The sequence below is a fragment of the Wolffia australiana genome, chromosome 10, assembly GCF_029677425.1.
Source record: "Wolffia australiana isolate 7733 chromosome 10, ASM2967742v1".
Lineage (NCBI taxonomy): Eukaryota > Viridiplantae > Streptophyta > Magnoliopsida > Alismatales > Araceae > Wolffia > Wolffia australiana.
In genome coordinates, this window is record NC_135844.1 from 13877370 (window position 1) to 13904693 (window position 27324).

Here is a 27324-nt window from a genome sequence, read left to right on the forward strand (position 1 = left end):
CAATCATTTCCATTGAAGTATAAATATCAATATCAAAATATCTGAAATATTTTTCACTTCAAATAAAACTAGAATTTCTAACCCTTTTTCTCTATTTAATTCTTTGCTAACAACTTTTCAATGTTTCAGTTTGATTCTGTCAAAACTAATATATATAATCAAAATACATCCAAACCATGTATCGTAAAAATATTGGAATCAATTAGATATTAATATATTCTAATCTCATGTAATAATAAAATTCAGAACCCTCAACCTCAGCTTGACAAATCTCAGTCCAATTCACATCCAATAATATACATAAATATGTTTCAATCATGAATATTTATTATTTTCCATGATTTAAGTCATAATTATCGATGCCTCATATCTTTTTAATATATCTTATTTAAAAATATTAGTTTTCATAATTGTTTCACCCAAAAAAATAGTAATTCACATATAATCAGATACAAACTCAACAATCTTCTTGTATATATATTTATCAATTTGATGTTAATACTTTTGTACTCATCAAAGTTTATAAAAAACTTTTACTTGTATTTATTGATTGAAAAAATAGTTATTATTCTTAAGGTTTAATCTGTCTTTAATCTTATTTGTATACCTTTAAGAGAAATCTACCAAAACAAGATCTCAGACTAATGACTAATTATTACTTTTTTGCAAAATCACAATGTAGAGCACAACTAGCCCTAGGGTCATGCCTGTAGACCAATACAGCCATGCCCTCAGTACCACCCATGAGAGTTTGGTATATGTTAATATTTAATGCTTGGAAGAGATTTTAGGCATGGAGTGAGTGTTTACATTCCAATTGACACGCAAACTCCACTTGTTCATACCCATGACAGAAATAAAAGAATATGATTGGCATAACTTGGTAGGTCATAGAGTAGCCCTCAAATGCAAGAAATAGATTTACATGATTCCCAAGGTCAGTACTGTCGAGGCTCCCAATGGAGTGGCTGCCTCATGATTCTTGACATCAATCCTTCCAAGTGGTGAAGAGTGAGCTAGACTGAGAATGTGCTGCATAGTTGAAGAGCACATCCCTCGTCTGATGCTCATCACATAGCTTCTGGTGGATACTAGGAGGTCTCACCCTACGTTGGGTGATCTCCTTCCAAACGCTATATATACCAATAGGAGAAAGGACCATATACATATCATATCAACTAACAATTGTGACTCGGATTCTTTGACGATATCATGAAGACTTTTCTCCTCACAAAGAAGCAAGCTGTTACATATCCCCATAGAGACTAATGAAATGTTAGTCTCAATGAAATGTTAGTCTCAATGACATTGACGTGTCAAAAAATGGAAAATGATGCTCCTTGAGAGATCATAGAGGATGCCACCTCAACCGGCTGGGCCCGGATTCTTTTTGGTTGTATCATGCACATTGAATTTGAGAGACCACATCAGTGGGGGGCCAGTGGAAAATGTGTAGCCAGATGGTGATGTGGGTCAAAGAGGTTGTGATGCTCCACATGTAATGGGTTTATCATATCCTTTGCTTCATGTGTCACATGATATAGTAAGTGTTGATGACTGAACCTGAAAAAGGAGAAGAAGTACATCCTTTATAAATCTTCCATATTAGTTAAACTATGAGGATGTGTAGATAAGTGTTAATCTTAGAGCATTTTGACAAGGTGAATATTTTATCAAAACACATTAATAGCATTAGAGTAGTGGGGGTACAGAGAACAACATATGAATGGACAATAAATGGCTACATCATTCCATAGTGGTCTCGCTATGGAAAATAGGTGTTTCATGTTGGGTTCTAATGGCCTTGATCTGAGTGAAAAATCAGAGCAATTTGTAATGACAGACTTAGAATGGAATCAAAACAACGTTACTAAAATGATGAAATGAATCACCTCAGCACCATCGCATTTGTGACTTATTAGATCCTCTGGTGAAATATGTCGAGCTGCTCATGTGTGGAGCCTCTAGGCATGTACACATGGTACGTGGCATGTTGAATCTCCTCCTTCAACTTGACGAGCTATGTTCATTCTCCATCATCATCATTACATTGTCTCGATCACATAGAGAATGGAGAGGAGCTAAGGGGAAATGGGAGATAATGAGGAAGAGCCTTGAATAATTCTAGCCTTGGTGAATTTCATTCAGCGCCTTCCCCTACTTATACTATGTGGATATTTTTCATAAAAAAACCCAAACTTTAAGTATATCTTTTGATATCCAAAATACCATTTGAGTGTGACCCTCTATTACCATGTATTAGTCTGGTTAACTACTCCAATGGCCCATCAACCTTTATTAGCCTTAAAAATTAATTAGCTATATTATCACATAAATTTATTAATGTCCAATCGATTGAACCCTTTCAATAGGTGGATTCTCTAGCTGGTAAGGTGCAAGGTACACCTCGTGTTCTAGAAGGAACAAAACATTGTGTATCAGCTCACTCATGGAACCCGTATAGCATCAACTATCATGCATGCATAACCCCTCATCCTCTTGATGCAATGGGGATGCATTAGGGCATGGTCAATTGAGTTAGTAGTGATGTGTTCAAAAAATCATGGGAGCACTCTTTCCCTTTATTTCATTGCCTTGACTGATGACTTCATCACATCATCTTCCTTGAGATGTCTCCTCTTATACCAAGGGTGAAAAATCTCATCTTGACCACTCAATCATCTTCATGAACTTCTTGATGCACCCAAACTAATACTGTTTAGAATTCCATGATTAGGAACTCGTAGGCCATAGTCAAAGTATGATTTTCTGTCCAAAACACATCTTTGGTGTCTCAGATCCAAGGACCACTTACAAAAACACAATTATGACATGAATCAAACTGATTGATGGTTTGGTATAATACCATTCATAGATTCATATGGATAAATTTAATGAACTCTTTCTGCTAGAGATTACCCACTATCTATCACTAGTGTCTCCACAATAATGGCTCTAGAACATGCCATACTCATCATATAAGTGAGGCTAGATAGTGATATTTTATCTAGACACTTTGATTTCCGTCTCGAGTATCCTTCAAATAGAATATTTAGACTACTTACTAAAAGACTAGTAATCTTTGTATAACAATCTCATCATAATTCAAAAAATTGGATCATATATTCATGGACTTCACTATAAGCATCGCACATGTACTATAATGAATACTGTCTATTAATGAACATGAAACAAGATATGAAATATGTAATTGGCTTGCTAACCACATATATTTCTATCATAGCATCATTTGAACTTGTAAAGAGTTGATGTAACAATTGCGTTACGAGTTGATGTGGTGACCAATAAGCTTCTCTTTGATCATCATTGGGCATTCCATAATGCATAAATCTATAAGAAAGAAAGAGATGTTTGGGATAATCTCCAAGGGCCGTATGGTTTGATTCCAAGCTTGCGTACATAATTTCTCTCCGAAGGTATCCCAAGAGGAACAAGAGTGATTCCGATAAAGCATGAATGTACATATAGGATGGTCACGTTGGGACCTAGCTTACTATTGGAGCAATCTCACTACAAAGCTTCCATCATTTGAGTTTCTTTATTATCTTGGGTTGTAGTGTATGAAAATAATGATTCAGAGTTCGACCAACAAAGGTCATACATCCAAGATAATCATAAGGACTGCATCCATAAGGGTACCTAGTATGGTACTGAATAATTTATGAGTAGTATTTGTTAGTAGATGGGCCTACCGTAAAAGTACTCTTTGAAACATTTAGCACGTATGTGGCATATGACAATTGATAAAATGACTTATTGATGATATTGAGTTTGATGATGATGTTTTTCAGTAATGTCTACTAACATAATATTACAATGGATACGGCAAACCTTGACAAAACTACACTACTCAGGAGAGATAAGTCTATCACAAAAGTCCCAAGTCAGTTTGTGATGATTCAGGATTCCAAGAAGTATGCTAGGTACCCATCAGGCCATGAGGCTTTGTTCATATGAAACAAGAGCACCACAACCTTCATCCATGCTCACATAATGGTCGTGAGGGTAGTGCCACTGATGGAAATATATGTGACCGACAAGCCAATAACACATTCCACATCTCGTTCTATGTTCATTAATACAACATATTCATTATAGTGCATGCGCGATGCTTATAATAAAGTCCATGAATACATGATCTGACTAAGTAAATTATGATGAGATTGTAATACAGAGATCACTAGTCTTTAAGCATATGTTCTGAACATTCCTATTCGAAGGATACTCGAGAAGGACATAGAAGTATCCGGATAGAATATCACTATATAACCTCACTCATATGATGAGTATGGTCAGTCCTGTAGCCATCAGTGTGGAGACTTACGGATATATAGTGGGTGATGTTTAGTGGAAAGAGTTCACTAAATTGATCCGTACAAATCCCTGAATGGTATTATACCGAACTGTTAATCAAGTTGATTCACATCACGGTATTGTAAGTGGTCCTTAGACCTGAGACACCGAAGACGTCTTGTGGATAGACGGTTGTACTTTGACTATGGCCAACGAGTCTCTAATCATGGGATTCTACATAGTCTTAGTTCGGGTGCATCAAGAAGTTCACGAAGACAATTGAGTGGTTAAGATGGGGTCATGATAACTTGCAAATTAACATGATTAATTAATGAGTTTTACATTATATTTATGTATTATAATGACTATATTTGCATGTTATCATATTAAAATAAAGATAAATCAGTTACACTCTCATTTTACTATTATTTCTGATTTTTTATCATTTTTTACATGGAATTTAACCTCATTTTAGTGAAGAAATATTTTTTGCAGGGCTTTAAATACTTGGCTTAAGGTTGGTAAGTGTTCTCATGATTTTTCTGGAATTTTTCCATATTTTTTTATAATTTTTTGACCGTTATATAGCCAAGAAATGATTTTTTACATATTTAAATAACATATATTTAATTTATTTAGCATCTTATAATATATTTATCTATATATTAAGGGGTATCCACGTCATTTGCCCGAAATTCGGGCTAATGAGTGGATAATTATTATATAAATATAAAAGAGAGAAGATAGAGAGAAGAATAGTCAAAATAAGCGGCTTACGATTTAAAATATATAACAGAGAGAAGAGAGAGAGAAGAATAGTCAAAATAAGTGGCTTGCGATTAAAAATATATAACAGAGAGAAGAGAGCGAGAAGAATACTCAAAATAAGCGGCTTATGATTTAAAATATATAAAAGAGAGAGAGAGAGAGAGAGAGACTTTGTGTTTTTACTATTATTTCAGGGTGACGTGGACAATGATTGTTCTCCAATCATTGCGGGCGGCCGACGCGGACAACGAAGGCCGACACGTGATCCCATAAGGCGGAAAACGAGAAATAAGCTCAACCAATCAGGAAAAATCATTTTTTTAGAAAATAAAACGATCCAATGATTCAGATTTATCCTCACTAAAACCTTGATATCTTGAGATCTAGAAGTCGGATTGGCTGAAATTTTGAGGGTAGGTTCGTCTTTTCTCCCTCTACAATCCAGACGGTTGGATCTTTAAATGGAGATCTGGAAAAGGGTGAAAATCACTTTTGGATGCTCTCCCCAAGCAATTGGCCAGGAAGGACACAAGAGGGATTCTTGAAGTCGACAGATCTTGGTTCTGAACTCAAATTTGTAAGTCTCTGATTTGTATTTCAATCATCTTCTTGAACGATTCTAAAACGCCGAGCCATGGGCGAAATGTACATGCCCTAGAAGTTTGTTTTGAATGAAATTAGCACTTCGTTTTGATTCTGATTTAAGATCTGATTTTTTATCCTTAATTCTACATCAGTTTAAACATTTCTGATTCATTAGATTTTTGATTTAGGGTTGGATTTCATCTTTTCCCCAATTTCTTCACATTCTCTCTCTAGGTTAATTTGTTAAGTTTCTCTCTCTAGATTTCGATTTTTATTGTTTAGGAATTTAATTTAATATATAAAAAACCTAAAAATAAAATTTGAATAAAAAATTCATCTATATTGAAGTCCAAAATAAAAATCCCTATCTTGATTATTTAATTCCCAATTTTAATTCATAAAATTGTTTTAAATTTTATAATAATTGGGAAATTAATAATCTGAATTAGTCTGAGCTTAAAACTATAATATTCCTATCTTGAATTTTCTGACCAAAATATTAAAATCAAAATTAAGTTTTACTTAATTTTGATTAATTAAATAATATTATTAAGGATAATTAAGATTTATTAATTGCAAAATTAATTCATTCTTGAATTAATTTATTCAAATTGGATAAAAATTCTCATTTGTTGCCTCCCTGTGGTTCGACCCCTTACTTGCTCTATATGCATATTTAGTGATTAAGGGAAATTATAAATTTTATTACATAAGTCTAAAACCCCAAACAATGACATAATTTACGTGCATTTTTTTGGCTTATCAGGTCATCCATCCTCGGCATCAGAGCCTATTGTGTTAGCACTTGCTTAACATGGTCGGTAGGATATCATCCGTAATATTTTCATTCACATCCTGCACTTTATTTCTCAAAATTCATATCATCCATTTCATGCCATTTCATTGCATCTATAGAACCCATAGTGAACCTAAGTGGGACCGTTGACCATAAAAAAATGGTTCAAACTAGGGCACAGCTACGGGACATTCTAGATTGTGAACACGTTAAAGAGAATCCCATATACAATCCTGACATCGTGGATCTTCTACCTAAATATCCACAAACCGATCAATACCACGATGAACGTCCTGAGGACGTGGAAGCCAAATTGCCTCTTCATGCAGTTAGAGACACCGCACCCTAGGTCCCTACTCCATCTAGTGGGTCACCTAGACTCGTCATTCCTACACAGTCTGAGGACTGTGTCTCTTCTGTCTCGGCCCCTTTAACTAGGCAGGCGTCAAGTGGAAACATAGTCGCTCCATCGGCATACTAAGTTCCCCAATGACCGGACAAGGCTCCGATGAGGAGTAGCCCCACTCCACCGCCAGCCAGGGAAGCTAAACCGTTGCCAACCAGACAACCCAAGTGGCAACATGCACGTCAGCAACGATATCAATGCCAACAACATTGGGAGAATCACAGACGAAGGTCATCACCTCCTGATTGGTATCGCGAGGTCACCACCTCCACATCGGTATGGAGCAGCACCCCCTCCCTATGCCGAACCCAACACACATGTTGCATCCCATACGCAAAGTTACTTGGCTGGTCCGAATGGACCCACGTATAATGCTAGACCAAACACTGTCCTCAGACCATATGGTCCGACTACTAGTCATGGCCCTAACCAAGGGCCTTGTGTTCTGCCGCGCCTCACCCATACGGGGCACCTCACCGTACATGTCGGCACCAACATATGCGCCACGGGAGCCCTATTATGTTCTTGTACCACAACTAGAGCCACATACGTCATATCATGTAGACCTGTCTATGCAACCGGCTCTAATCATGGGATTCTAAATGGTCTTTGTTCAGGTACATCAAGAAGTTCACAAGGACAATTTAGTGGTCAAGATGGGATCGTCCACTCTCGGTATAAGAAGCGATAACTCAAGGAAGACGAGGTGATGAAGTCCTTGGCAAAGGCAGTGAAATATCGGAGAAGGGTTCTCCGATGATTTCTGAATGCATTAGTACTAACTCAGATGACCGATAAGGGTTTGACAGTTGACCATACCCTAAGTCGTCCAAGGAGCGTCAAGTGGATGAGGGACTATACATACACGGTAAACTGATGACGAACAGGTTCCACAAAAAGTGAGTCGATACACACTCCTTTATATCTTCTAGGACATGAGGTGTAGCTTGGTGCCCCACATGTTGGAGACTCGACCTATCGATTGGGTTAAATTTATCCAACCTTAGTTAATCTATATGATGGAAGGGCAATAAAGGTTATTGGGCCACTGGAGTCCTTTAGTAGATTGATACATGGGCCTTGAGGGTCACACGCAAATGGTCTTTTGGACGTCAAAAGATATGCTTATGTTTTGGGGTTTTTTATGAAAAATACCCACTTAGTATAAATGAGGCCAGAATTATTCAGGGGCCTTCCCCTCCTTCTCCCTTTTGCCCACAATCCCTCTCCACTCCCGATGCGTTCGAGACAATGTAATGACAATGACAGAGATTGAACAGGGCTCATCAACAAGGAGGAGATTGGATATGTTGAGGACCGCGTGGACATGTCTAGAGGCTGAACACTTGAGCAGCTCCACTTGTCTCACTCCTGGATCCAGGAAATCACGGATGCGATCCGTGCAAAGGTACTTCGTTTCATATTTTTAATGATGACGTTCGATTCCGTTCAAGTCTTCCGCTGCAAAACATTTTGATTTATTCATCCATATCAAGGCCTCTAGAGCCCAAAAGCCACCATACGTGGGATAGAGGACAGTAGATCCTCGGCCATCACCATCATTCACAAGGTAGGTAGGCTAAGGAAGTTGTCAACTCCAACCACTACCAGCTGATCAAAATCCTGGTTAAACGTACCTAATGGGAGCATAGTTTGTTTTTGATATAGGTTGGATTGAAGTGTGAAAGAACTTAGTACTTCTATAACTATCCAAAAGCTGCAATATATGAAATTTAAAGATATAATATATATCATATCCTCACATGGCCTCATTAAGCTTCTCACTTATCTTAGTTTTCTGCTCCCAATATGTGTCGGCACAAGAGTATTGAAGTTGGTGCTCAATCGCAAAAAACTCCATCTTGAGACCATTAGTTGTGAGTGCATGTCCCCAAAAAATACATGCATATTCAACCATATCGGATGGAGTTTGAGATTCCTCAATTGATAACTGAAGTTCTACATAGGCGAAGCAGAATCTTCCCATGATAGTGGTGGTGCACTATGTGAAAATCTTCATGCTGAAGCCATATGATTCGAAACTGGAAAACTGGTCTAGGGGCTTTAGCATCCGTGTCCCAAATGAAGAGGATTGGGGAGTGATAAGAGTAATATTGAGGTTGGAGTATACCGATAATAAAGAATCATAGACGGGAAATGTTTGGAACTGATCTTATTCAAAGGGTAAAATATTACTTTTGCTAGTTTTTTATTTGTTATTATCTATCAATATTTTATTTTATAATGTAGCTAAAAGAAGCTTATGAATACAGATTGAACCGGGACAGTCATAATTTTTTTTCTATTTCTATTTCAAATATTTTGTTTTATGCTCTAAATTAAAATAAAAACAATTGTCCAATAATTTTGATAATTTAATTTTTTCTCATTTAGTCAGGTTGAATCCCAGTTGTTGCATTGATGTCACTCTACGCAATATTCATCGAAAAAAATGAAGACAGCCCTTCCTAACATAAAACTTTCCTTACGAAGTCCAAATGGGTATCCTGAACTTAGTTCAATTAAAAATATCTTGTTATCATGAGTTCATATTTTCATAATAAAAATTATATACAATATTTTAAACTTAAAAAATCAAAATCTAAAGCATACACTCAAAATATTTCTCAAAAATCTCTTATTAATATATAAATAATAATGTCCTTATGAATAAATAAAAAATATGAGTGTTTATTAGGACTTTTGAATATCCAAATCAATTCATATTGACTAATAAGATTCAAAAACGGGTATTTCAAATGTTTTCGTTGATGTATTATGAAAATTAGGTATAAGAATTGCCTCGGGTATCGAAGTTACTCTAACAAATTTTCATTCACTTTAAACACATGAAGTTATTATACATAAACGCCAAAAACGATTTATTTCTTCACAAGACCACATATAAATCTTTTTTCAACATGAATATGCTTAAAAAAATTTCGAACGCCATAATACTATTTTTCTCATATTAGACCTCCAAAATTTCAAATTAGGTAACGAATCCTAAATTTGAAATTTTAGTCAAGACAATCAATTTAAGACATTCTTACCTGATGAAGAAACATTCATTCTTTTAGGGGAATTTATATTTTGGATTGAGTGTGACACAGTCCCTAAATGACACAAAGGATCTACATTTATAATCAAAATGTATTTCATCTATAAACTTTCCATAAGCATTCAGAAATAAATGTTGAATATATAATGTTTATGGGCCTAGATATATACACAATGGGTGTGAAAGAAATCACAAAAGGTCCATAAATATTTAATATATTCAGTGAATGTGTTCATATAAAATTGTCTATTCTTATTTTTTAAATTAGAAGTCAATGAGTAATTTATCAATATCAATTTAGATTTTTATCTAATTTTTAAATCACAATTAGCCAAAAAAATAATTTTATGATCTTCACCCTAGTTACTCTAAAACAAATATAAGGCAATAAAGGGTTATACATAAACGAACGTAGGTAATAACTTCAAATTAAGTGAATATAAAATGTGGTTATATAATTTATTTTTGCGACTTATTTTTGAGGTTGTACATGCATTATTCATCGTTTAAGTTTAAAATGAGACAATTATAATTTATTTTATTAATCTCTATTTGTATGTATTTTATTGATTTATAAAACTATCTGCACTTGATCCACTTGAGTCAAGTGGATTTTTCTCTTATATTAGCTGACTTTTATTTGAAATACAGGAATTAGTTGAACTTAAATGAAAATGCGTGGAAAATAGAAGCCCAAGCCATGCATAGACCAGAACAAGAAACCCAATTGATGGCCAAAATCATAAAAGAGGACTAATCCGCAACAAGCTCATTATTCAAGCGCATTTAAGCCATTTTTATGATGCGGTCAAATAGAAGGGAGAATGGCGAAACTAACCCATAAATTGAATCTAAAAGTATATGTTCAAATGGTAGAAGGAATGCACGTGGATCAATGCTCAAAATGGTTATCCAGTTCACTAGCTCTATCCAATGTGGAGACCAATTCACATATTAATGAGGGATTATGTGTACAAATATTTGATGGCAGAACAGTTCCATAAAAATGTTAATGAACCTTGTGTATAATTTAGAGCACATGGAGTATCTTGGAACAAATCAATTGTCAGTTAAAATACCTTTCAATTTGGTTCACTTGATATGTGATTAATTGATATATATGCTGTTGGGTTTGGTGTCTTGGTTTGTCCATGGAAAACACATTTCCATGGATGCGAAAGTGTGTAGATCAATTCATGATCAACCTTTAAAATCAACATTGAATGTAACTTTTTGGAAAACATATTCTACCCTTGACATGCTCACTTTGAGATCTTTCCAAAGCCGTTCATGTGTCCGGCCTCTAGAAGTATCTACGCGACCACTCGGCGCTTGGATCTCCACCTCTTCTTGTTCAACTCTCCTTGGAGACTCTCTCCTTGGTTGAGAAGTGATGTAGAGAATGAAGAAAGGGATGGCCTCTCAAAAAAGGCTTGCATGGGTGCTTAAAATGATATCCCTTTCCCTCTTTATATTTCACTTAAGGTTTTTCTCAAAAACCCAACAAAGTAAAATATATCCACCAATGTCCTTATGACCTTGTGCGTTTGACCTTCTAGGCACATGTATCATTCTAGTTTATAACTTTAGTGTCCCAACAAAAATTATTGGCCAACCTCATTAATTAATTATATCAACATATAAATTAATTAAACAACGATAGATTTAACCCAATCGATAGGTTGTTTCTAGCCCATGGGGTGCCAAGCAACACCTCATGCTCTAGAAGATACCAAGTAGTCTCGAACTCTCTCATGGAACCTTTACCATAATTGGTTACCATATATGTATAATTCATCATGCGTGCGAGACTGTCGAACGACTTAGGGTATGGTTTATCATCAAACCCTAATCCATCATTTGATTAGCACTGATGCATAATGGGGATAAATGGAGAACTCTTTCTCCAATATCCTCACTACCCTGGCCAGGGATTTTTATGTATCCTCTTCCTTGAGTAAATATCATCTTATACCGAGGGTGGATGATCCGGTCTTGAGCATTCAATCATCTCTGCAAGCTTCTTACTACATCTGATCTATAACTCATTTGAATCCCATGATTAGAGGCTCGTAAGTTATAACAAAATGTAGTCATCCACTCACGACATGTCCTTGGTGTCTCAAGTCAATGGATCACTTATACAACCGTGACATGAATCAGCCTGACTGACATTTAGGTATAATACCATTCTAGGATTTGTAAGGATCAATTCAGTGAACTCTTTCTCCAAAGAGCACCCACTATCTATCCTTAGTGTCACCACACTAATAGCCACAAGATTAGCTATACTTATCATATAAGTAGAATCAACTAGTGCTATTCTATCTAGATAGTTTGATGTATGTCTCGACTATCCATCGAATAGCGATATTTAGAATACATGTTTAAAGACTAGCGATCACTGTAGTATGATCTCATCATAATACACTAAGTCACAGCACGTTGTCATAGACTTCATTACAAACATCACATGGAATAATAATGAACGTAAATATTTTATTCAATCAACTTAAAGAAACATGTTAGTGTGATTGGCTTGACGGCCACATAATATCCATCATATGTTAGATGTGGTTAAATTATTGGTTGACCATTATAGAGCTATTCGGCTTATGGAGGCATTAACTATACCATTAAATGGCACTAAAGGGTCACATACATACGGTTACTAGATATCAGAGAATATAGTTAAACTATAGGGGTTTTAATTCAAATTATATTTAGGCATCGAGGACAAAGCCCGAAATAAAATTTACCCATGCAAGCTTTTTCTTGAGAAATCATCCTTCTTCTAGTGTTACAAGAACATAGATTTGACGTGTGTAGAACTTCAAGGATGCATCGAGATGAATGGCACTTTTGAGCCTCATGATGAATCAATCCAGGAAACCAAAGAATAATATATTCTATTATCTCAAAGGTGATAAGATCATCGAGAATTTTGACTTATGTTTAAAGATATCGTAAAATTGAATTATTATCTATACATGATGAAGTATCTTTGTTTTGTTGACACTAAAGATATATAGTGAGTGTTGTTGTTTATAGAAAGAGTTCTTTAATTGGTCCTAGTGAACCCTTGGATCATTTCACGCCTAACTATCAACCAGATTCATTCATGGCATAGTTGTGTATGCAGTCCTTAGGCCTGAGACACCAAAAGCATCATGTGGATTGATGGTTGTATTTTTATTATGCTCTACGAGTCCCTAATCAAGGATTACACACAGTCTTCACTCATATCAACCAACAATTCCACGAAGGTGATTGCGTGGTTAAGATATGATTATCCCCACTTGGTATAAGAGGAGGCTAACTCAAGGAAGATGATGGGCATGAAGTAGTGTAAATATCAGATAAAGATCTCTTCAATGAATCCTCAATGCATTAGTCCTTCTTAGGCTGACAGATTAAGGTTTTAAAGTTTTGGGTTATGGGGCTATAGTTTTGATGCATGAAAACTTCTTTTCACTACAGGAAGCATTAGAATATTTCATAAGTGATCTATAAAACTTTTAACAGAATAAGTTCCTTGTGGGTAACTTTTTCCACCCTTGCTTCTAAGGATAGTTTCTTCAAGCCAATCAATTGCTCAGCCTCCAGTGGGATCCACATGACTAAAAGGTTGTTGGATCTCCTCTTCTAGTTCACCACTCCTTAAAGTTCGTGTGATCCTTCTCACCATGAAAGAGGTTTTGGAATGAGTGGAGATACTCTAGAAAGAAGAAAGGGTGGGGCTTTCGAGATCTGGCTTTCGTGGGCACCTAAAATGGGTGCCCCCCTTATTTATACTTATTTAGGTTTTTCCATAAAACCCCTTGAAAATAAAGTATATCTTCCAGTATCCTTTTCTTATGTATGTGATGCCCTAGGCCCATATATTTTTATCTTTAATAACTTTAAGTACCAATAATATTTATTGACCAACCTTATTAATTAACTATATCAACATATATTAATTAATAGAGGATCAATTCAAACCCAATCGAGAGGTGAAGTTTCCAGGCCATGGGGTGCCAAGCTACACTCACGCTCTAAAAGATATTGATTAGGCTTTTAACTCTCTTATGTAACCTTTCATGTCATCAGTTACCATACCTGTATAATATTTCATATGCGCGAGACTCCCTTATGACTTAGGGCATGGTTAATCATCACACCCTAATCCATCATTCGGTTAGTACTGACGCATAACGGGGATCATTGGAGAAAATCTTCTCCAGTATTCTTACTATCCTGTAGGGATTTTCGTGCATCATCTTTCGTGAGTCAATCTCCTCCTATACTGAGGGTGAATGATTCCATCTTGACCACACAGTCATCTCCATGAACTTATTTCTATATCCATGCTAAAACTTGTTTGAATCCCATGATTAGAGAGTCGTAAGTCGTAGTCAAAACATAGTTGTCCATCCACAATATATCCTTGTTGTCTCAGGTCAATGAATCACTATACAACAATGATATGAAACAGCCTGATCGATGTTTAGGTATCATACCATTCAGGCATTCATATAGATCAATTTAGTGCAATCTTTCTCCAAAGAGCGCCCACCATTTGTCCTTAATGTCCTCACACTAATGGTCATAGGATTAGCTATGCTTATCCTGTAAGAAAGTTCATATAGTGCTACTGTATTTGGATAATTCGATGTCCATCTCATCTATTCAACGAATAGGAATATTCAGAATACACGCTTAAGGACTAGCAATCACTGTGTTATGATCTCATCATAATTCATTATGTTATTGCACGTATTCATGGAATTCATTATAAACATCACACTAGAATAATATGAACTAATATTTTTTCAAGGAACTTAAATAAAAACATGGTAGTGTGATTTGGCTTGACGGCCACATAAATCCATCACTAAGTTGACCACACCATAAGTTTGTCTGGATAGTGTAACGTAGAGGATACATTCTCCATGCTAGAGTATTTATGAATATTTTTTAACAACAAAATAGATTCATGATTGGCAGGCCTAGAATCATATGAAACACATAAAATGTAAGCTCATTAGTCATGTAATCAGTCATTAATAAAATGACTCTTGAACCAATGGTCAAGTATTTGTGACAAATGATTCTGAAGATATTGTACAAGAATAGGTAGAAAAAACAGAGATAAGTATCATTTTGATCCATTTAATTGAGTCTTCCCAATGTTTTACTATTTAAAATACTAAATTATAAGGAAATAAAATCACAAGAATATTATCCTTGCTCAGATAATATGGCTCCATATCCAGAATTTATAAGGTTTTCAAATTTTATCCTCATTATATGTTATGTGATTTAAGGTTTGTGATCCATTTTTGTAATGTTGAGTAGTATTTTATGTAAGATGTTTAATGGCAGAAATTGGATGTTAGGAAGCTAATGCGATGATCTTTGAAACTTGGAACTTTCATCTGAACCATGAAATGGGGTGGGATGTCTTTATTGTGAGGTTCCTGCAGAAATCCATTCTAGTTTTTTGTGGTCACCCCAAAATCAAATTCTGATTATTACTCATAATTTTATATTTTAAGAACATAGTATGATATCTAGAATACATTTGATGCCCTATGATTAACTATGAAAACTAAGGTAACTTGATTAATGATAGGCAAGGTTCAAATTAATGTGGGGATTGAGGTGGCTTCTTAGAGGAGTTTATGAAGGAATTTTTTTCAATTCTTTGTTCCCTCATAAATTTTTATTTTAATTTGTTATTTAACTTATTAGTCGGTGGAACTATTTCTTAACTGCATGGCCTGTATTTTGATTTCTCTATTGTAAAAATGTCACAGGGTCAAATCCCGAGCTAGGAACAGTGCTCAAATCTGACGCGCAGTGCTTGGAGCTAGAATCGGCCTCAGTGCTTGGAGCAGAACACTGAGAAGCCTTAATCTCTTGCAGCCGAAGTCTTTGCAATAGCTTAAGTTTGTATAGAAGGGGTTAGAGGAGATGGTGGGAGCGCAGCCACGTCGCAGAATAGGGTCATTAAATTAATATCATGAGCAAGAGGTTACATCATAGTCATAAGCATTATATGGGGGAAGACGAGGGATGATACCGAAGTAACAAGACAAGGTGTCGTGCGCCTTGGTAATGTCGCTCTCAGGCCTTGGGGCCTACCGCTCCGCTTGCGCGTACTCGCCGACTCCGCCGCTACATGAGTGCCCCAGGTTGGCCGCCGGGCGCCGGGCACCCATGGGCGTGGCAATCACACACGTCACCCCAGCCTTAGCGATCACACACACCAGCACCCGCAAAGACACCTTTTGCGCGCGGACCGTGCGACATCGCTGCATTCAGTGCCTCAAGCTGGGCACAGCACGCCCAACGCTACCCGTGGGGGCGCCACAGCACTGTTTGTGCGCCAATGCCTTAGTCTCCTTGCGGAATGTCTCCCCCCTACGCCTGCACATGCAATGCGTGCGACACGCACGCAAACACGCAGTTCACCCGCACAGCCTTACGCGCCACGTCACAGCATTGTCGCCCAGCTTGTGTGTCCCAAGCATGCGTGTGGTGCTTGGTGCCTGCACACACGCTCTTGTTAGCCCATGCGCCCAGCATGCGCGGGTCAACCCTAATCCATTGCACCTAAGCGCCAACGGGCACGCGCACCATCAGCAGTGTGCTACCACAAGGGGGGCGATGGCCTGAAAGATTATGGACAGGCGTCGCTGCCCTTTGTGTGTTGCAAAATCGCACTAAATAGAACTCAGCCATTTAAATGTCATGAGTCCATAACGTGAACATGCCCTCCCAGTAAGCACGCAAGCCTCTGGGAAGGAATGCCGCCTGGTTAGGGGCCTAACACTATGTAACAGGGGAGTTGAGATTGAGGGGTACAAAAAACTAATAAACATTCAATAATAGATTTTTGAAACTATAATTGACCATTTAATATGTATTAAACATGCTAATAGGTATCAGATTGAGCGAGTTGATGGTTTTTAACCATTATTTGATGGTACCTGATTACTTGGACAATTATATTATGAGGAAATATAATAAGGTTCAACTCTTGAGGAAACATTTAAATGGTCATTCAGAGAATGATAAATTACATTTCCTTTTCTTTTTTATCATATGAGAGGTATTCTTGAGTAAACATGTATTTACTTTTGAGAAATTTGAAAATAAGAACTTCTACATAAAACTCATTGACATGGAATTCATATTAATCCCATGAATTAGAAATCCCACGAATTTGAAAAGTAATTTCTATGTTATGCACTGCATTCTTCGATTAGGATTCTTCGTTGTGTATTTGGGTTACTCACTTACTCTCCAAGATATTTCTAGACTTCTGTGCGCAATGAGAAAAAATCCTGGGACGGAGGAATGAGTGAGATGGAATATCTGTCCTAGGGACCTTGGATTCGTTCAACGAAGAACTATATTTTGATTACTGATCCAGAGACGTTCATGGTTCCTTGCTGCAATGAGAAACAATCCAGTGCTGGATGAATGTAATGAGGTAGTATGTTGATGGTGTGGGTCTTGGATTTGTTCAGTAAACAACTTTTTAAAATATAATTTGTTGTGCAGTTGAGTTATTCTCCTGGATTTGTTCTGAATTTCTGTCTGCAATGATAAAAAATCCGGGAAAGGATTAATGAGTTGAGATGGAATGCCTGTCCCAAGGGCCTTGGATTTGTTCAACAAACAACTATTTTCAAATAGAATGGGTGCATTTGGATTACTGCTCTAGAGAAATTCATGGTTTCTATCTGCAATAATAAAAAATCATGTGGTAGATGAATGAACAAAGACGGGATGTCCCTAATGTGGGTCTTGAATTTGTTCCATAAACAACCTAAAAAATAAAACTGGTTTATCTAGAATAACAAAAAAAAATCATGGGACGGATGAATGAGTTGAGGTAGTACGTCTCTGACTTGGGAGTTGAATGTGTTCAATAAATATCTCTTTTCTACGTAAAACAGTTGCATTTTTGTGTTTCTTCTCCGGGGATGTTCTTGATCTGCCTGTAAAGAGAGAATTCACAGGCAGGATGCATATGGTGGTGAGAAGTATCTGATATAATGACCTTTGGATTGTTCAACAAATAACTCTGCTAGACGAACTGTTCTATTAGCATTTTTTGTTCCAGGAAATATCCATGGAATGGGCGGATGAGCAGACATCTGATGACTTTGATATCATGAACAGCAGTTAAAAGAACAACAAAAGTCAGCGTCGGATTCACCTATCAAGGATCGGCAAAGGGGAAAAATGGAAGATCGAGAGCATTCCGAGCCTACTCTTCCCTTCTCCCCTGTTTCTACAACTAACAACAATTAAAGATTGCAGATCCGGCGCCCAAACAAGCAATGCAACAGATCAATCAATGGGCAAGAAGCAATGCAACAGGATGCATATGGTGAGAAGGAGTATCTGACATAAAGACCTTCGAATTGTTCAACAAATAACTCTGCTAGACGAATTGTTCTATTAGCATTTTTTGTTCCAGGAAATATCCATGGAATGGGCGGATGAACAGAGATCTGATGACTTTGAGATCATGAACAGCAGTTAAAGAACAACAAAAGTCAGCATCGGATTCACCTTCAAGGATCTACAAATGGGAAAAATGGAAGATCGAGAGCATTCCGAGCCTACTCTTCCCTTCTCCCCTGTTTCTACAACTAAGAACAATTAAAGAATGCAGATCAATCAATGGGCAAGAAGAAAATCCGAGTTCATCTGATCCAGAATAGAGAGATCATCAGCCGGCGACTCAGCGGGGCTCCCAGGGATCAAGAACACGGCCCTTGAAGCATGGAGCTTCTTCCTTTGAGGGAATCGCGGGCCGCGGACGCGGCGACCGGCGAAGAAATGGGAACCATCGAAGAGCGCCGCTGGAATCTGAGCTCCGGCGGCGGCGCCGCCGCCATCGCCGGCGGAAGGCGGCGGAGATAGGCGGTGGGCGCGGCCGGTAACGAGCAGAAACGCGGTAGTTCTCGGCGATCTGGAGCTGATTCGAGTGTCCCGCAGACGGGCGAGCGCGCCGGGGCGGAGGAACTTGTGGAACTTGTCGTCGATCTTTGAAGGTGGGGAGAAGGGTATGGCGAGAAGCTTCTTGGGGCTCCGCGTTCTCTGGTTCATGGCGGCGACGAGGAGAGAAATGGAGAAGATGGGTCGGCGAGATGGGCGGGATAGCGAGGTGGGTACGAGCGGGAAGGTGAAGAAGACGGAGAAAGTGGGGCCTTTTGAAGGAGAAAGGCGGGACAAAAGTCGCGATCTTGGCGCCCAAACGCGGAGAGCGCGCGTCGCTTGCCTTCTTTGGCCTCTTCCCTCTTAAACATCCAAAAGAGATAGAAAATTTACCCTTTCTCTTTAAAACATGCATCATCAACTAGGGATCGCCCGTCCCGATACCGGTATTGGATTATGGTATCAAAACCGATGCTGTACTGATATCCGGTATCCAGGTATCCAGAAAACGATATCGGATATCGGATATCGGTCGCCACCGTATCGATATCGGTATCCGTCTCGATGTCGACATCTGCCTCCGTCTGTTGGGGAGGATGACGATATCAGATATCTATTATATATATTTATTCCTTAAATAAACAAGTTAATCATTTAATTTATATCCTACTTGGTTCAATAAATACAGCTCAAATTTTCTGTTTTCTTCCATATGGAAGAAAACAAAAGGTTTGAGTGGTATATGATAAACGAGGTAGATTATATAACAAAAATATGTGGCACTGTTAACATAAATCATCTAAAATGATGATCAATATTGATTTTTTCATTAGATACCGGATATCGATTTCCGGATACTGGTTCCGATGTTCGGTATCCGATATTTACATTGTCCATACCCATTCGATATCCGTCTCCTATATCTGTTTTCTCCTATCAGACAGATATCGTCTGATATCAGACACCGTCTCTCTTTTTCCTGTTATTGGATATCGAATTAAATAATTTATATTCTATATCCTCAAATTACTTAAGAAAATATTTTTACGAGTCCGAAAATAAAATTTAGAATAATTCAGATATTAAATTTGCAAGGTATTCATAGAGTTTTCAATAATTAGACTTCAAGAAATTATATTTTAAGTCGAAATATATATTTTATATATTTTTATGAATCAAATATACAATTTGGTATTACTTTTGTGGTTTCATGATTCTTTCTTGGTTTCCGAAAATCTTATGATACACTGGGAATCCAGTTTGTGGATTAATGATGAGATGTAATATCTTACCAGTAAGAATAATCTTGGAATGTTTAACCGATCCATTCCGGATCGATCAAATTGGTACGGAAGTTGTAACATGGGAAAACCGCGGAAAACACGACTTATTTGAATAACCCGGTGACCTACCAATTGTAGAAGTAGGATCTTTGGCAAGCAATAAGCACTTAAATAATACAATTCGAATGTACCATCTTCTTTATCATTTCGAGGAAAAGGTTTGGGAGGAAAGGGAAATAACGGAGGGATCCGAATCGGACCTAAATGGGAATGACATGAAAAAGTCTTTTTCAAAACCTATAATTAAGCGCGTGACGACGATATACGATATATGAAAAGTCTTCTAACTTCAAATTGAGTGAAATAAATTAAAATTTAATACACATGTAGTGTTTGCGGTGTCATGTACCAAAGTTAGAAGGTGAAATAGAAGTTGAGGGGGCTTTATCTGTTGCAGATCGCCTTGATGTTGGCAGAATATAAGGATATAAGGTGAGGTTCCTTGCACTTATATTATCATATTCTTCTTAAACTCCATAAATTCGCATCCATTCATACACATCTATGTTATCCGTATCATCCATACACATCATCCATCCATTTTTTATTTACCCGTTATTGTCATTCACCATGCCCAATTATGAATTCTTCTAAATATTTAAATGCATGAGTTGTTACATATGCATATCCTGATCATCCTTCTCATGTCAGTATATTTCTTATTTTATTCAATAAGTTTTCTAAGTCCTTAATTAAATTTTAAAAAGACTTTAAAATCACAATATTTGTTTCCTATGGAGATGAGCATTGCTCACTAGCTAGTGATAAGCCAAAAGTAGGGGTGAATTGCGCAATTTATTATCCCTTATCATGGTTGATTTTAGCTTATACAATAAAATTTATAAAACCTTAACTTAAGATGTATAATGATAAGTATAGGTATCGTCCAAAGGAAGCTAGTAAGGAATTTAATTAGTGATATACTGGAATAATTTGGCATTAATTAGAGTTAATTTAATCTTCAATGAAGATCAAATCACCCTAATTAGATGAGGAATTTAGAGAGGAGGGTAGAGGAGATAGAAGGAATAGAAGAAGTAAAGATCTCTAAATTGACTTCTTTGATCCACTAAAAAGGATCAGAGGAGTAAAGTAGAGGGGTTAAGCGAAGAAAATTTAGTTTTATTTTGTTTTGGGGGAATTGGGTATCCAAATTCACTAACTACTATTTCAAAAATATAATCTAATATATCCTAGAAATTAAACTTATTTATAATTTTTTTTCTTAATGTGCAAGTGGAATAGCTAGATCAATTTCATAATCTCTCATCTCAATCCTATTAAGGTTTGTACATGTTGCTCAAGCCAAGCGATTTAGAGTTTCAGACTAAGATCAAGAAGAACAATGACAAATTTCACTAGCTAATAATCCAAATTACACTAAATTCAAATACAATGAAGTAAAAAGTACCATATAGGGTTGATCCAGGATTTAGCTCCTCTATGTCTTGCAGCTGTAAAAGAGCTTCTTCCAGAATGACCTCCTCAACTCGAAATTCTGCTTTTATACTTAGTTTACATGGTAAAAATTACCATTTTACCCCCAATCAGTAGTTAATTTTCATCCATCAATACAGACTTGATCTGAATTTCTGTATACAAAGAGGAGGTTGAGACGAGTAAATTCATAAAAATTTGACCTCAATCCGACTTCAAGATCAAAAGTTATTAATCAATGAAAATTGGCCAATTTAAAGTTATTTAATTTTATTTTTTTTAATGAACACAATCGGGTATCGATCGCTGATTGGCTGGCGCATTTTAAAATACTTTTAGTGCATCCTCTCTCGGCATCCACGCACCCTGCCCTGGAAATCAAAGAGTAATAAAAAATACGGAAATACATCTTAAATGCACTTGCTTGTGCATTTTGAATAGCGCTAACCACTCATATTTGGCCACATCATCTCCCCCGCATGCGCTTTGTATGCACAGCATGGGCGGTGAGCTTACCGCACAAAGGAAGAATTCCTGTTGCACGCATTAAAGTCACCAGATTCCTTTGCAATGGCCGAGATGATGTCACGTAACACTGGTAACTCGATTGCCGCAATTTTCCAAAAAAGTCCCTAATTAAATGGGCGTGCGCAAAGAAACACCGCCCAAAAAATATTTATTTATATGCCCCTCTGCTTTCTCTCTCCTCCGTATTTCCTAAAAAACATAGAAAAATCATAGAAATATTCTGATTAATTCATAAAACCTTGGAAATATTTCTATTATATTTTTACGCCTGCAACGCGTGATTGAGAACTTTTTAAGGGCATATTTTCAACAAAATTTCAGAAAAGTCCCTCTGACTTTAGAAATGCTTTACAACTCCTATTTTCATTAATAAAATAGATTTCATGTGATAATTATATACCTCATCATAGTTTTATTTCTAATTGTATGTATTTTAGGTGCTTATTTTCATTAAAATGATCATACATGCATGTTCTTAATGATTATTGGTTTGTTGCACTCTTAATATGGTTTAAATAAATATTTTAACATAGTTCTGTAACATTAGTTTCATGAATAAAATAATTTAACAATTTGGAAAATATTTATTTAAAAATTTAAGGGGTTTATTGCATTTTCAAGATGATATTCTGATTTTCCTAGATTTCAGAGTTTTCTTATGGAATTTTCAGAAGTTAAATTCGTAAAACATATAATTTTATATGCCAGAAAATATAAATTTGAATATATTTAGATAATTTAATGAATTAATTTACTTTTTCCACTCTTAAAAGTGCATGCCACACTGGCAATATGCCGTTCAATTAAGACGATTGACAAATTAGATGAGAGAGAAAATCGAGTGGTTGAGATTGCTCAATATTGAAATGAAGATATCTAATGATCCAGATGGAGTTTCAGGCTGAAATTTTGATGGTAGTCACATCATTTCCTCCTGTATCCATGACCATTGTGGATATATAAATATGATCCCCATAATTTTTTAAAGGCACCCTTGGATTTTGTTTCCTAATTATGATTAGCGTAGTGACTTGCTTCAAAACCTCATTTGGGTCCATTCTTGTACCCCAAGAGTGAAGGATTGAAGGGGTGATGCTGACATCAAGACATATGAATAAAAATCACCACTCATCTTGTAGTGTGATCTTCTTCTTTTTCCAACTCACATCTTCATCCTTTTTCTTAGGTTATCATTGCTGATAGCCTAGGTTTCCACTATCACACATGCTACCTCCAAATATGCGGCTTGTCAACGCGTATCGGCAATCATCTCTGTTGCGACCAGTGCTGTCTCTCTTTCATCCACTTCACTCCACTTAGGTTCATCTCCACCAAATTTCAGACAGATCCATGGGCGCACTGGAGAAGGTGTTTTAATTAAAATTAATTAGTACTTTTATGTTATAGATTTCTATAAAAGTTTCCGAAATAATTGTATAAATTTTGAATATATTAGGTTAAATATAACTAATATTTTCTGACCTTCCTAGAATTACTTTAAATTACTTTTCACTAGTTTTTTTTATTAAATTAGATTTTTTTCATAAAATAAATAAATAAATTTTTAAAAATAGAAATGAAAGATAAAGTTCACTTATTCAATATTTGATCTCTGTGGATTCAACCCTTTCGAGCTATGTGCTCGTAAGGAAAATTATAAGTATTTTTGTATAAACCAGAAGGTTCAATTTTTATATTTAACCCTAATTTCTGGTTCATCAACATGCTATGAGATAATAATCTCATTTCAATGATGATATTATATTTCAACTATTGTCTATTAATTAGTAGGTTATCCATTCAAAAAGTCACTAAAGTCCTAGAACCTTTATTGATGATAAATTAGTCATTGCACACAATCAATTAGTTGAAAGCATAGATAATAGATAGACTAATTTACATTTAGTTGGAAATCATAAATAAAATCACCCCCTAACACTGTGCCTAAGTTTATTGATCATAGTGAGAATAGCTTGATTTATAATTTTAAGGTCCAAATATGTAGATACTGTGTTCACTGGGCTTGATAGGTGATTAGAAGGTAATTCACATTTCCAAGACAGTATATATCTTAATGGAAATTAAAGAATCAAAACATGGATGATCCAATGAGATTATAAGGAACTAAATCCAGTACGATGTGGGTGATAATCATAAATTTGGATTAAAATATTATTTTAAGGTTCTGATTTATGCAAAATAATTATTATAATGTCATTAATAAGAAAAAAACTTGTTTTACTTGTGTACCATTAGAAACTCTAACTACATCAAACACAATATCCGAAGTACATCCATAGTTTAGTATTTATCTTAAAATCCTATTTCTTCACACATACTTTTTATATATGAGAAAAATAATTTAATTATGCATTTATATGTGTTTTATTTTTATTTCTATTTATATATGTTTTTTATTTTTAATTTCACACACATATAAGTGTAATATCTATATTATGCTATAATATGACTCATAACCGTTTTCTTATTTGTTACTAGATAGAAAAAACTCAATAACACGCTATGTCTATCTATTTTCCTCACTTCCACGTGAATTGTATGCTTGTTTAAATATCATTTTTTAAAAATTGTAATGGAGCTTGTATGGTTTGTTTGTTCTTTTGATTAAAAATTTAGAAAAACCAGGAGCTTCCTTAGTGGTGCCAACTTTATTTGTACCACACCTATTAAATTCTAAAATAACTCTCACATCTTTACCTTTGGCCATGGGCTTCTGAGTTGGATTTTAGACTGAAAATTCCATAGAGAAGGTTTCAAAAATTGTTATCATCAAATTAATTATTTTTTTCATAAAATATTTTATAAATATACCACCAATTTATGCAAAATAGGTGGACGAGTGAAGATATGGGATGAATGAAAAACAAAAGATATTGGTGATCACATTCATTTAATTAACGCTAATTATGTTTTAATGTTGGTTATTAATGATGATAATTTATATTTTATTGGTCCACATGGCAAGCGTCATGTGGTCGAGAGAGAGTCCACCTGGGCTGTAACACTGCATGATTGTGAATGTGGGACCTGCGAGTATCGCTGATGTACTGTGTGGCATCTACTGAGCAGGCTGTGTGCTGATAAGCCAAAAATAGGGGGGAATTATGCAATTTTAGACTCCCTTATTCTCATTAATTTTAGCTTATACAAGTAGATTTTATAGAACCTTAACTTAAGATGTATAATGATAAGTTTAGGTATCCTCCAAGGGAAGCTAGTAAGGAATTAAATTATTGATATACTTGAATAATTTGACCCTAATTAGAGTTAATTTAATCTTCAATGAAGATCAAATCACCCTAATTAGATGAAGAATTTAGAAAGGAGGATAGAGGAGATGGGAAGAATAGAAGAAGTAAGAAGCTCTAGACTGACTTCTTTGATCCAATAAAAAAGATCAAAGGAGTCAAGTAGAGAGGTTCAGAAGGATATTTGATTTTGGTTGTTTTGGAGAAATTGGGTATCCAAATTCACTAACTACTATCTAAAAACACAATCTAACCTTCCTAGAAATTAAATTTTTTATAATTTTTGTTCTTAATTTGAAATAGGAATAGTTAGATCAATTCAATGCTCACACTTCTTATTCCTAGTAGGGACTTGTACATTTCGCTCAAGCCTAGTGATTTAGAAATTCAGACCAAGATCATGACAAATAATAAAAAAATTCACTAACACTTAATCCAAATAACACTAAAATTCAAATACAATGAAGTAAAAAGTATGAAATACACTTGATCCAGGCTGGTTCTCCCCTCTGTCTTTCAGCTATGAAAGAGGCCCTTCCACAATGACCTCCTCATCTAAAATTTCAGCTTTTATACTTAGGTTTAATGGCAAAAATTACCATTTTTCCCCCAATAAGTAAATAATTTTTATCCATCAATGCAGACTTGATCTGAATGATCCAACCATAATGATAGAAAGAGGAGGTCAGACAAGAAAATCCATAAAAATTTGACCTCAATCTGACTCGAGGATCAAAAGTTATTAATAAATGTAGACCAATCTGCATTGTTGGATCACATATCGATTTCTCATTGGATGGCAAACTTTTAGACTCAAGTTGGTGGGTTCTTTCTTCACGCGCCACGTACCCCTGGCTGAAATAGGAGAGAATAAACACAAAATACATAGCGCTACGTACTTACTTGGACGTTTGTACCACCACCATCCAATCAAATGTCACCACATCACCTCCCGTGTATGCGCGTTGTATGCGCTGCATGGGTGGTGCACTCATTGCCCAGAAAGAAGAATTTCTGCTGAACGCATCTCGACTTTCGCATTCTTCCCGACAGCTGAGATTTTTCCACGTGGCACTGGTAACGCAATTTCCCGACATTTTGCAGAAAAATCCATGGGTAAATTGGCGCGCACAAACGGACGCTGCCCAAAAAATATTTATGCATATGCCCCTCTGCTTTCTCTCTACTCCATATTTCCTTAAAAACATAGAAAAAATCCAGATTAAATTGATAAAAACCCTGCAAAAATTCTAATTGGACCTTTACGCCTGAAATGGGCGACCGAGAACTGTTTTAAGGGCATATTTGTAACCAAAATTTAAGAAAAATCCCTCCGAATTTAGAAATTGCTTTTTAACTCCTACTTTACTTATAAATAAATCTTTTTTCTATTTAAAAATTCATTTCTTTCTCAAATAAATTGCCAAAAATTTTGACAAAATTCTAGAAAATTCAGTAATTTGTCCCCACATTAATTAACAATAGAAGTAATTTTTAAACCTGCTATTTTTAATACAATTCATAAATTAACATTAAATTAGGGAAAAATCAGAAATTACTTGGAAAAAATAATTAACATGTACATATATGATAAAAACCCTATTTTAAACTCTTTAAATGTATACAATTGTGCTAATTACTTGAATTAAATACCAAATCTAGGGTGTTGTCATGTGCAAAGGCTCAGGTGAAGCCTACATGGAGCCTAGATGGAGTCCTTAAGGGGTGCATGCATGGTGAGCCTTATAGCTGCAATGATCAGAGGTTATGGCACTTTATACCTGCTTATGTTTATGAGTGTGAATAATTGTTAAGCCATGAGAGTCAAATATTTTAATAGGAATCAATTGTTTTAAATTTTTTCCATGTGGGGA

The 27324-nt window shown here is 35.9% G+C and overlaps 1 protein-coding gene across 1 annotated transcript; it reads right to left on the reverse strand.

The window, feature by feature from the left end:
- Positions 1 to 18471: 18471 nt before the first annotated feature.
- Positions 18472 to 19173, reverse strand: LOC144708498 (uncharacterized). Its single transcript, XM_078581870.1, has one exon. It carries the CDS (start codon positions 19042 to 19044, stop codon positions 18613 to 18615), a length of 432 nt encoding a protein of 143 aa, XP_078437996.1. The 5' UTR covers positions 19045 to 19173; the 3' UTR covers positions 18472 to 18612.
- Positions 19174 to 27324: the final 8151 nt, after the last annotated feature.